Source organism: Suricata suricatta, chromosome 1 (genome assembly GCF_006229205.1).
Source record: "Suricata suricatta isolate VVHF042 chromosome 1, meerkat_22Aug2017_6uvM2_HiC, whole genome shotgun sequence".
Taxonomy (NCBI): domain Eukaryota; kingdom Metazoa; phylum Chordata; class Mammalia; order Carnivora; family Herpestidae; genus Suricata; species Suricata suricatta.
In genome coordinates this window covers 14454235-14467322 of record NC_043700.1, presented here as the reverse complement: position 1 = coordinate 14467322, position 13088 = coordinate 14454235, and the positions used below count along the sequence as shown (strand labels likewise).

At 44.6% G+C, this 13088-nt stretch overlaps 1 protein-coding gene across 1 annotated transcript in view; it reads left to right on the top strand.

The window, feature by feature from the left end:
* Positions 1–11636, top strand: part of CENPU (centromere protein U) — a 37821-nt gene extending 26185 nt beyond the window's left edge. Inside the window, exons 9-13 of the mRNA XM_029934504.1 lie at positions 6941–7019; positions 7220–7267; positions 8299–8360; positions 10144–10300; positions 11433–11636. Of these exons, the coding sequence (XP_029790364.1) occupies positions 6941–7019; positions 7220–7267; positions 8299–8360; positions 10144–10300; positions 11433–11546 (460 nt within the window). The 3' untranslated portion in view covers positions 11547–11636. The remainder of the gene's footprint in view (positions 1–6940; positions 7020–7219; positions 7268–8298; positions 8361–10143; positions 10301–11432) is intronic.
* Positions 11637–13088: the final 1452 nt, after the last annotated feature.

Below are 13088 nucleotides of genomic sequence, written 5' to 3'. Positions count from 1 at the left end.
CTTTATCCATTCATCCATCTGCCTCTTGACTGTTGTGAATAATGCTGCCACGAACATGGGTGTGAAAATATCTCTTTAAGTTCCTCTTTGTGGTTCTTTTGGGTATATCCTCAGAAGTGGGATTGCTGGGTCATAGGGTAATACTGTTTCTATTTTTTGAGGCGCTTCTTCCTGTTTTCTATCCTGGCTGCAGTATTTTACCATCCTGGCCACAGTGCAATGTTCCAATTTCTCTGCCTTCTCACCGACACTCCTCATCTTTCACTTGTGGCCCCCTAATGTGTGTGAGGGGACAGCTCACTGTGGTTCTGATTCACATTTCCCTGATGGTTAGTGATGGTGAGCAGCTTTTTATATGCTTGTTTGCCATTTATGTACTTTTTTTTTAGAAAAGTGTTCAAATCCTTTGCCCTTTTTAAAATTTGAGTTATTGTTGAGTTGTAGTTCTTTACATATTCTGGATTATTACCACTTATCAGACAGAAGGCTTGAAAATATTTGATTCCTTGGGTTACCTTTTTCTCTGTTGATTGTTTCCTTTGCTACATAGAAGTTTTTAAGTTTAACATCATTGCATTTGGTCTATTCTTGCTTTTGTTGCCTGTGCTTTTGGTATTCTATCCAAGAAATCCAAGGCTAAGGTCATGAAGTTTTCCCCTGTGTTTTCTCAGCTGTTTTATAGTTTCAAATCTTACATTTAGGTCTTTAATCCGTTTTGAGGTAACTTTTGTTCAAGGGAAGGGCCCATCTTCAGTCTTCTGGTTGTGGATATCCAGTTTTCCCAGCACTATTTGTTGAAGAGATTTTCCTTTCCCCATTCTGTAGCCTTGGCATCCTTGTTGAGAATCGTTGGGCCATATATGTGAGGGTTTATCTTTGGGTTTTCTCTTCTGTTTCATTGGTCTCTCGGTCTGTCTTTATGCCAGTACTGGAATGTTGAGATTACGTAGCTTTGTGATACATTATGTACTTAGGAAGCGTGAGGCCTCCAGCATTGCTTTTCTTTCTCAAGATTGTTTTGGCTATTTGGTGTCCTTTGATACTCCATTTGAAGCTTAGGATTTTTTTTTCCCATTTCTGCAAAAAAATGCCATTAGGAAATTGGTAGTTACTTCAATGAATCTATAGATTGCTTTGCGTAGTATGGGCATTTTAGTAGTCTTAAGTCTTCCAGTCCATGAATACAGGGTGTCTTTCCTTTTATTTGTATCACCAATTTCTTTTAACAATGTTTTGTAGTTTTTAGTGTATAAATACCTTACCTCATTAAGTTTGTTTCTAAGTATTTTATTCTTTTTGATGCTGTTGTAAATGGGATTGTTTTCTTAATTACCTTTTTGTATTGTTCATTGTTAGTATATAGAAATGCAACTGTTCTTTGTGTGTTGATTTTTGTATCCTGCAATCTTCCTGAATTTGTGTATTCTAACAATGGTGTGTGTGTGTGTGTGTGTGTGTGTGTGTGTGTGTGTGTGTGTGATCTTCAGGATTTTCTATATATAAAATTATGTCCTATGTAAACAGATCATTTTACTTCTTCCTTTCCAATTTGGATACCATTTATTTCTTCTTACCTAATTGCTTTGGCTAGCATTCTCAGTACTGTGTTGAATAGAAATGGCAAGAGAGGCATCTCCATTTTGTTCCTGATCTGAGGGCAGTAACTTTGAACTCTTCACTGTTGAATATGATGTTAGCTGTAGGCTTTTCATATATGGCCTTTATTATATTGATGTAATTTTCTTCTATTCCTGGTTTTCTGAGAGTTTTTATCATGAAACGTGTTGAATTTTGTCAAATGCTTTTTCTGTATCAATTGAGATGATCATGAGGCTTTTGTCCTTCATTCTGTTATTGTTACACTGATTGTATTTCATTTTTTGGACTATCCTTGTATCTCCAGAAATACCACTTTCTTGTGATGTATAATCACTGAAATGTGTTGTTGAATTCTCTTTACTAGTATTATGTTGAGTTTTGCATCAATAATCAACAATATTCGTCTCAGTTTTCTTAGCGTGGCTTTGTCTGATTTTGGTATCAGGGTGATGCCACCCTCATAAGTTTGTGTTTCCCCCCCTCTTAAATTTTTTGGAAGAGTTTGAGAAGGACTGGTGTTTATCCTATGAATATTTGGAAGAATTAAGTTGAAGTCATCTGGTTTGTGGGTCTTAGGTGGGAGGATTTTGATTAGTGATTCAGTCTCCTTACTAGCTATAGGTTTGAACATACTTTTTATTTCTACTTGATTCAGTCTTTGCAGGTTTTAGGTTATTAGAAATTTGTGCCTTTCTTCATGGTTACCCAATTTGTGGGCTTATAATTGTTCAGAGTAGTCTCTTATAACTGTTTTTATTTCTGTAGCATCAGTTGTAATGCCTCCTCATTCATTTTTTGTGTCTTCTCTCTTTTTGTCTTAGTTTATCTAAGCATTTGTCAACTTTGTTGATCTTTTCAAAAAACTTTTTTTCTTCCTGTTTTTCATTTCATTTATTTCTTCTGTAATCTTTACTGTTCTTTCTTATGCTATTGTTTAGTTTGATTTTTTTCTAGTTCCTTGAAGTGTAAAGTTAGGTTGTTGATTTGAGATATTTCTTTTTAAATGTAGGCATTTACTGCTATCAGCTTCCCTCTTACTGCTGCTTTGGCTGCATCCCATAAGTGTTGGTGCATTATATTTTTGTCTTCATTGGTTCCAAGATATTTTCCAATTTGCCTTGTATTTCTTGTTTGAATGATTGGTTGTTCAAGAGTGTGTTAATTTCCACATATTTGTGAGTTTTCCAGTTTTCCTTTTGTTGTTGATTTCTAGTTTTATTTCACAGTGGTCTGAGAAGATAGTTGGTGTGATTTCAATCATATTAAATTGGTTTAGACTTATATGGTCATTAACATCTACCTTGGAGAATGTTCTGTGTGCCTATCAGAAGAATGTATACTCTGCTCTTATTGGGTGGAATGTTCTGTGAAGGTTCGTTAGATCCATTTGGTTTATAAGTGGTGTTCAAATCTTGTTTCCTTATTGAGCTTCTCTCTAGTTGATCTGTTATTGAAAGGGAGGTATTAAAATCACCTCCTATTATTGTTACAGCCTATTTTCCCCTTCAGTTCTTTTTTTTTAAATTTTTTGTAATGTTTTTTATTTATTTTTGAGAGAGAGAGATAGCGTGAGCAGGGGAGGGGCAGAGAGAGAGAGAGGGAGAGACAGAATCTGAAGCAGTCTCCAGGCTCTGAGCTGTCAGAACAGAGCCTGATGCGGGGCTGAAATCCACGAACCGTGAGATCATGACCTGAGCCAAAGCTGGACGCTTAACCGACTGAGCCACCCAGGTGCCCCTATTTTCCCCTTCAGTTCTGTTAATTCATATATGTGGGTGTTCCAGTGTTGTGTGCATATAAATTTATAACTTCTAGATTTTTCTGGTGAATTGACACTTTTATCATTATCTAATATCCTTCTTTTGTGACTTTTCTGACTTAAAGTCTATTTTGTCTAATATAAGTATGGTCACTACTGTTCACTTTTGGTTACCATTGGATGGCGTATCTTTTTCACACTCAGCCTACGTGTTTCCTTATCCCTAACTAAAGTGAGTCTTTTGTAGACAGCATATAGTTGGATCCTTGTTTTAAAATCCAGTCAGCCATTCAGTGTCTTAATTGGGGGAATTCCTGGTAGTCACTGACCTGCTACTAAATTTTGTTTTCTCAAAGTCTTATATTTATTTTTTCCCTCTTTTCCTCTCTCATTGCCTTCCTTTGTGTTTTGTTGATTTTTTTTTTTTTGTAGTGACAGGCCTTGATTCTCCTATTTCCTTTTGTGCTTCTATAGACTGTATAAGTGTGCACGCACACACAGAGATGATGTAAATCATCTTCTAGCAGTCTGCTTTAAAATGGCAACAATTTAGGTGTGCCTGGGTGGCTCAGTCGGTTAAGCACCTGACTCTGATTTCAGCTCAGGTCTTGATCTCAGGGTTGTGAGTTCAAGCCCTGCATTGGACTCTGTATTGGGCGTGAGGTCTACTTAAAATAAATGAATGAATTAAAGAAAAAATAAAAACTTCAATCACATACAAAAGCTCTACTTCTTTATGTCTCCTTCCTCCACCATATAGGGATAACCCTTTGTCATTGATATTGCAGATTTCATCTTCTTATATATTTAAGTGTTTATTTATTTATTTTGAGAGAGACAGAGACACCAATACAGTGCCCCATGCGGGGCTCAAACTCAGGAAACTGAGATCATGACCTAAGTAGAAACCAAGAGTCAGATGCTTAACCAACTGAGCCACCCAGGTGCCCATCATCTTTTTGTATTTTTAACCATTGACAGTTTCATAGTTATTTTTTATGCTTAGATCTTTTAAGATCTGTCAGTATGAAGAGTGATTGATGCATCACTGTACAGTATCATGCGGCTCTGTGTTCACCTGTATGTATACCTTTAGCAGACCTTTGTATTTTCATTGCCTTTGCGTTGCTGTACTGTGTCCTTCTGTTTAAACTTGAGAGGCTCCCCTTAGTGATTCTCCTAAGGCAGGTCTAGTGATGATGAAGCCCCTCAGCCTTTGTTTATCTGGGAAAGTCTTTGTTTCTCCTTAATTTTTGAAGGATAGTTCTGCCAGCTGTAGTATTACTGGTTGGCATTTTCCTTCAGGGCTTTGGAGATCTCCGCCCACCTTCTGTTCTTCAGTGTATCGCTGTGGAATCATGGGTGGTGCTGTGGGAGCCCCCTTGGACATGCCTTTTCTCTTGCTACCTTCGAGTTTCTGTTTTTGCCCTTGAATTCTGACAATTCGAATATAATGTGTGTCGGTGTGGGCTTCTTTGGGTGCCTCTTAGCTGGAGGCTTTTTGAGCTTTCTGAATTTGAGTGTTCATTTTCGTCCTCAGATGTGGTAAGTTTGGGGCCACTATTCCAATAAGTTCTCTGCTTCCCATAACACACGTTTTAGTGTAGTGAATGGTTCCCAGAAGTCCCAAGTGCTTTTTTCCACTTCATTCTCTCTCCTTTTTGTTCTTCTGAGTGACAATTTCAAGTGACTCATCCACAAGTTTGCTGTTTCTTTCCTCAGCTTGAGCAAATCTGCTGTGAACCCATCTGATAAATTTTTCAATTTAGTCATTATCATAATTCAGTTCGAGAATTTGTTTGGGTCTTTTTATACGTTCTCTTTGTTGATACTGTCATTTTGTTCGTGCGTCATTTTCCTGATTTAGTTGAGTTATTCATCAGAGTTTTCTTGTAGCACATTGAACTTCATTAAGAGGATTATTGTTTAGTTCTTTGTTAGCAAAGTCATAGGTCTCCATTCCTTGGGTTCTGTTTTTTTTTTTCCCCCACTTGTTTGGGTTATGTTTTCTTGTTTCATCTAGTGCCTTGTTATTTTTTTGCAGTGTTGTGTACCTTTAGAAAGCTACCTCTCCTGGTCTTTATATACAGGCTTTGTACCTTCACCAGTCAGCCTGGCAGCCCCTCGGTCCTTTCCTGGGGAGGTATCTGCTTCGGGCTTGTGCATGTGGTTGCCCAACTGGAGAGGTTTGCCTCTTTCTTTCTTAGGAATGTGTAATCCCTGAGGACCAGAGCTCTCTGCAGCAAGGTGCTGGGGTCTTTCTTGGTCTCTGTGACCAAAGGCGTCCACACCACTGCTGTTCCCACCACTGCCGCGCTTCGGGGGACACACAAACCGTTCCGAACGATGGAGAACGCTCTCGCTCCCGAGGGAGAAGGCGCGAGCTGGGCCGTTTTCCCCGATCCCCGGCCCGAGCCCTGCCAGTTCTGTGCTGCAGCACAAAGCCGCTGAACCTCTCTCCAGGGCAGCCAGGCATTTGGCGTCGCTGGTCCTGCCGCCAGTGCCCAGTCAGGAGGATGGAAAGGTGTCCCCGGGCAGCCCCCGCCAAGCCGTGGCAGGGGACATTTGTTCCGCCCTTCTCTCTTTCCCGAGGGGGACACCGTGCACTGAGCTGTGTGACCGAACCAGGCTGTGCCGGCTGGGGGCAGGGCTGGCGGAGTGGGTCCAAAACCACTTTCCTTACCCGTTTCAGTAGGACTGTTCTGGACGTGGATCTTGCCTGCAACTTCTTATAAGGCTTTTTTGGCTGAATATAGTTGTTAAGTTGGTTTCGCTGTGGAGGAATCTGGTATGGGGCTTCCCATTCCACTATCTCACCGATGTCACTAGAAATAACCTTTTAACACTCCGTTTTGATGAGAACTTCTACAAAGATCTATGTTCAAAAGTATAGGCCTTCTCTTGTGTAATGCTTATTAGCTCAGTCCCCTTCTTAAGGACTTTTCCTCCTCCTGGATGTCCCCCAAGAAAGAAGCCATTTTATAGTGACCTGTCCCTTATACAAGGTATTCCTTACTTCGGTTGCGAGGACACACACGCTAGTATCCTGCGCCGAGGTGGCCTTGGGGCTGCTGTGCAGGGTCACTGTGACTCTGCCATTCAGCCAGGAGAGCGCCGAACCGGGACACTCGGAGGCGTTGCTCCTGGTGACAGGGACGGGAGCCCCTCTGTCTGGGTCAGCTTTGTCCGTGCTCGAAGAACTGGACTTGGCTGCTGGTCCAGCTGGCTCCTCGCTGCTCGTCAGTCAGTCCAGATGTGTGGCCCGATGGTTCCTCTGGTGGCCAGCCGGCAGGGAGGGGCTCGTGCTGGTCACCGGAGCGGGCGACAGGCGGGGGTGAACTCGGGCTGGGAGTGTAGTCACCACGCGCCTGGAGGTTTAGGGAAACCTACTTCCTGCTCTATTTTATGGAGACTCTGTCCAGTTTTGTTTTTTTGTTTTTTGTCCTGAGAAAAGGCTGCATGCCATGTTCATAACGGTGTATCAAATCTTGGTTTGTTGATGTGCTAATAAGCAAATGACACATACCTTTCAAAATCCTTTGTATGATACCTAGTGTGATCCTTTTTTTTTTCCTGCTATAGAGAAAAAGTAGACTCTAAAATGTGTAAGGAAGCCATCAAAAAGTTTCATTCTAATGTGAAAGAAGAGCTCTTCAAAATGGTAAGCTCACAGACAGGTATTTATTGGTTGAAGTAGTGTTTGCTAATCACAGGAAGCATACAGTGTCTTAGAAAAGATTGCAGTGTGGTAAAGAACTCACTCGAACTGTCCATGTTTCACATGTGGTCTTTAAATGTGATATTGTAAGTTGATAAACATTTTAACTTGGGAAAACACAGGACTGTATTTTTCTCATGCAGCTTGAAGACATCCAGATGTTGAAAACTCTGAAGAGGAAGAAGACGAAGGTATTACCACTTGTGTGACTAGAAGCACGTGGTCATACAGCATCTCTAGCGAGTGCAGGGTTAAACGCCGTGGCTCGATTTTATGATCCTCGGTTTGTGGATACTTTATTTTTTTGCCCGGTTTGTATTTGGTTGATCGTGTGGTTGGGGACTATTAATCATGCAGGCTAAGGGAAGGGGACCCTAACTAGCCTAAAATGGCCACCAAGCCCAAAATGACCACTTACACGGTATTGTTTCTGGTTATTAAAGAGCTGTCCCACGTCCCAAGTAAAGGGACAGCCTGGGAAGAAGGCTGCAGGAAAGCTTAGGCGACCTCAGGTCTCGTCTTGGCTCTATTTCGATGTTTAGCGCCTTCTTGGAGGCCAGCGCTAGGTGTGTGAGGAGAAACAAGCCCGTGGACCCCAGCGTGCGGCTGGACCAGATGCCCTCCGAGCTCTGACCCAGCACGAATCCAGGACTGAAGAGCAGCTCCTGTACATTTCTAAGAGAAATGGACTTGAAATGTATATTTTCATTTCAGGGAGTACAGGCCTTTGCTGGGTTTTTTCTTCTTCAGCTTTGTTTTCTTACCAGTCACCTCCACGTTGCTTCTGAGCCCATGGGGCCGGTGGTCACTAAAAGTGCAGGTTGAGAGAACTCGTGCTATGGAATGGTTTTTTAAATACAGGTTGGATGCGGACACCCCTTCCCACCCCTGCGTCACCATTTTTGTAGCGCTCCCAGACAAAACCCACACTCCTTCCCAGTAGCTCATGGGGCAGTGAAGACCTGGCCCCCGCTTCCTGCTCTGAGTTGTCCTGGGGTAGATACCCTGGTACTTCCCAGAGCTCCCCGTTCTCCTTCACAGCATGGAGGACAGGTGGCAGTTCGCCACTGTTCCGATGTAGGTCTGTGTCCCCTTAGACTGAAGCTCCGTGACGGGGAGAACGCAGGCTCTTTCCCGCTGTCTTTCTAGAACCTGGTACAGTGTACGCAGTGGTGCGCAAACATTTAGGGGGTTATTGTAACACATTATTGTATTGCCTTAGATGATTTCAGATACGGAGAAGAAAAGGCAGCGTTTGCTCCAGCTCCAGGATGAACTGCTCCGGTAAGATGATGTCGGTCCTTCCTGAGAACTGAGCTGGGACCTCTGAGTCCCAGCAAGTCACGCAGGGCGGGGACAGTCTGCCGCATTTCCTTTAAGGCCCAGGTTTTCTTCGTGCCCAGAAGCTCAGTGAAGGCAGGTTACGTGGCTGAGTTGAAGCTTTTGGCAAAGCGGAGTTCAGCCCTGACAATCTGCCAGCACATCTCCCCACCCCGGCCTGAGGCGGCCGGTTATAGATGCAGCGTGCGGGCTCTGGACTGAGCCTGCCCGAGTTCGGATCCAGGCTCGGCCACGTACTGGCCGTGCTGCCTCTGGCAGCCCCTTCAGCTGGGTGCCTTGCGCCTCCCCTGGAAAGGAGCGCACACCTGCCCCTCCGGGGCCCTGGGAGAATCCAGCGAGTAGACGCAGAGCGCCTCACCTGGGCGGCCTTCAGTCAGTGCCGCTAAGGGTTAACAGCTTGTGTTCGTGGTGGCCTGGGGTTTGCTGCCTCCGTCAGTCAACCAGCTGGTGGTTGGGGATGGCCTTCAGAGGAGGGCCGTCGGAGAGCCGTGGGAAGAGAAGCAGTCAGGTCTACTCTCTGCCCCTAGTAGGAGCTTAAAGTATGGCCAGGAAGTGGTATTAATCAGAAAAGTCTGGCCTACAATCTAGCACTAAGTTTTAAAGGAGAGAATGCCCCAAGTCTAGGAGAGGGTGGGAGCGGGTGTCTGCTCACTGGCTTCCCAGGCCGGGCTGTGGGCAGGGGCTGGCCCTTGGCAGAGCAGCCCCGGGCTCAGGCCAAAAGAAAACAGCACTGAGCCAGGCTTGCTGTGTGCTGGGCACTGTCCTCCGTGCTCAATATATGAGCCCATTATCCTCACCATCCTGGGACGTGGGTTATGGTGGTGTAAAGAGAATCAGACGTCTTAAAGACCCGCCTCTTGGGTTCCTTTTCTAGATCCAGCTCTAGAAGTCAAAAAGTACGTCTTGAGAAGGCATAGAAAGAAAAATGCAGTGTGTCTTTATTTTACCTTCCTTGTGGAAAACCCCAAGGCCCAGGGAGGAAACCTACCCCAGTCCCACCCCCAGAAGTGGGGGCCAGGGTCTCATGTGCGCAGACTGCTCCCCACAGCCCCTGCCAGCGTGTCCAGTGCTGCGTTTGTTCAGCCGATGCCACTGTAGCAGTCACCCTCCTCTCCTCTACTTTTAGCAAAGTCCTTTTACCTTGGAGATAAAAAGTTGGCAGCCTCCCTCCCCCTTTATTTGTCCATAAAATCCAAGTTATCCCTTTTTACTTTATAGGTTAAAAAATAAGACTGAGAAAGTTTACTCACGCACCTTTCATCTAGGCACTCGGACCATTTTTCCACTGGTTTTACTGGGCCTTGGAAAATGGACAGGATTGTGATGAGAGGAAGGGGTGAAGGGATGGCCTCCTGTCCCCACTGCTGGCCCGCGCCACCTGTCTGCTCCCACCTGGGCGGTGTTAACCAAGCTGTGTCTTAATTCAGTAGTTCCCAGCAGAATGACTGGATTGGTTTTAGGACCTAGAAGACATGTTCTTTGGATATTATTTCTAAATCTTGTGTCATGTATTTGAGTTTTGTCTGTTTTTTAAATTGAAATCTAGACATGGTCCCACATTAGTAATTTCTGAACCGAAGCTATCTTTAAAGCCCTAGCGCCTCCCCCGCCCCCCACAGCATGGTCTCACCTCGCTCAGTCCACCTGTGTCCTCCGTCTCCTACACGCTAGACTGTTATACTTTATTCCATGCCACTGATGTGGGGGGAAATATTTTCTGTTGTAGGCTAGAGCCACAGATGAAACAACTACAAATAAAATTCAACGAGCTTGAGGAGAGAAAATCTTCCCTTAGGAATGCCGCGAGTTTCTTATCTAACTTAAAACAGCTTCATCAAGATTATTCAGAAATTCGAGAGAAAGAACCACATATAAAAGAAACGGTAACTTCGATTTTTGTTTTTCACTGTGATTGAGAAGAGAGGGCAACAGCTTTGAGGGGAAAGGTAGATGTGACGATTACAGTCTGCCTCAAGGCCACGCGAGATGTCAGAAGCCTTAAGCTTGTTTGTATATTAGGTACAGTCATGGGTTGCTTTTCGATCACGGTCTTCTGTGACTGCACACAACTGGTCCAAAGCGTCCTCAGACATGGGGATTTGATTACGAATGTGGAGACGTCCCTAGCACTGACTGAATTGGAAAGTAACTGGGGAAAGCAGACGTGGTGACTGTACTCAGTCTGGGACACACGACTAACACGCCCGGCCTTCTGTGCCCTTGCATCTGCCGTCCTGTATGGAAAGCATGTTATTTGGGTTTACGTCCTACTTCTTTTCCTAAATCAGAAATCTAACACCAAATGTCAGTTCTTCCCTCTCTCGCCTTCCTGAGAGCAAGTGCCCCGTGGCACTTGAACGCAGCAGGCTCTCAAACACCTGTGAGATTCAGGTCCACGGTCATAGTACCATTAGAGTCTAGAAACAATTACAGTATCATGTGGTGGTGGCAATAGTCTGACAGCTTTTCTGCTCAGAGCTGCTCTTCTCATCATTACTAAGACAAACCCCTTGAAAACATTTTAAACAAAACGTCGTAAGCATGACAGACTGCAAGAGGACTAACGATACAGGTTAAAACACGGAGCCTGGCTTTGTCATTTCACAATCACGAGCTGAGTTTATGTTGGGTTTGTTTTCTAATTTTGTCTTCAGTGTTTCTAAGTGATTAATTTTTCCCTCATGAGATATTATGGGCCTGGTATTTTCCTGGAAGAACTAATGGAATGAAAAGGCCATCTGCCTTACAGATTTCTGGGTTGAGAATAGGCCTGAGATCAAACAGACTTGCCCAAACCCGTCTCAAGTCTGTACCAGGAAATGACTTTTTGTCACATGATTTAGATGCCGCAGTTCCTGGAACTGTTAATCTGGGATGAGATCAGCCTACAGTTTTCTTTAATGGTCTAGTTTGAAAAATGAAAGCAGCGAGTGGAAAGCTCAATTCCGCATGGAGCTGTGTGACAGACGGGTATAGACATTCTTATACTTAATCCTAATCCTTTGCCTTCGACAGTATGATTCATCCAGCCTTCCAGCTCTCTTAGTCCAAGCAAGAACGCTTTTAGGAGCGGAGAACCATCTGCGAGACATCAACCATCAGTTAGAGAAGCTGCTTGACCAGAGCTGAGGCCAGCTTCTGAACGCGCTGCACGTCAGTCCTGTGCTGCAGCCTGTCGTCCAGTCCGTACTTCTGTAAATAAAAACTCTGACAAGTTAACCTGTCAACTCTCTCCGGCTGGTTTGTCACCAGATTTAGTATTACTTTGTTCATAGTCAATTTGACCACCTTAAGTGGCAACAGTTTGATTGCCTCTGTAGTTTGAGGCGGACATAGAAGAGCTCTGCCCTGAGTAGGCTCAGGGAGGTGTTCCAAGAAGGCGGAGAAGACCCTGAACTCCCCCTCCTCCCCTTGCCACACGGCGCCTGCACCTCCATCTAGAGCACCTCCTCCTGCCCCGGTGATGGCCGGCAGTGAGGCCCAGGCCCGCGTGCAGGCTCCCTAGTCTTGGGGCACAGCAAACAAAAACATCAATTTAAAGGACAAATGGACTATAAGTGAAGGAAACATTTATTAACCTTAGCACATCCACCAAGCTGCTGGGGAACTGCCAGAACTCTGAGGCCAAACAGGCCCAAGCCCTCTACCCATGGCGGCTCTGGGTCGGACCGGCCCCACCACACACACACCAGGACGCCCAGCCCACGCCCACCCCTGCTGCAGAGCGCGCCGGGACCACCCCCACCTGTGGCCGCTCTGGCCCTCTCACTGGGGCGGCACTAGTGCAGAGAACACCCTGGCCTGTGCCCACTGCCCCGGTCCTGCCGGGGCCACCGGGCCAGCCCCAGTTATCCCACCGACAACCATAAGGGACTATCATTGAAAACTAGACCACTGTGAGGGTGCCTGGGTGGCTCAGTTGGTAAAATGTCCAGACTTCAGCTCAGCATCTTGCAGTTCATGAGTTCAAGCCCTGCCCACGAGATCATGATCTGAATTGTCAGCACAGAGCCTGCTTCGGATCCTGTGTCCTATATATGTAGATCAATACATAATGAACCTCATGGTAACCACAAACCAAAAACCTCAAAAGTGAAAGGAACCCAAACATTAAAGAAAACCATCAAACCACAGGGGAAGAGATCAAGAGAAAAAACGGACAGGACTACAAAAACCACCAGAAAACGATTAACGAAATGGCAGTAAGTACGTCCCTAGTGATAATTAAATATAAATGGACTCATCTGCAGTCATCAGACACAGTGTAGCAAAACGGAGCAAAGAGATGACCCACCTTGATGCTTCCTGTACTTCAGACCTACACACAGACTGAAAGTGAAAGGATGGGAAAAGATATTCCGTGCAAATAGAATGAAAAGTGATACTTCTACTAACTAAAATGGACTTTAAAACAGACTTTAACAAAAGACACAGCAGGGCATTACATTATAAAGGGTCAATACAAGAAGAGGATATGCAGCATTTATAAGCATCTGTACACCTAACACAGAAGCACCTAAACACGTAGAGCAGATGTTGATGGAGAAATTGACAATTGTAAGGGACTTTAATACCCCGCTTAAATTAATGGACTGATCATCCAGACAGGAAATCAATAAGGAAACACTGGCCTAAAACAACACATTAAACCAGATTATTAATATTTACAGA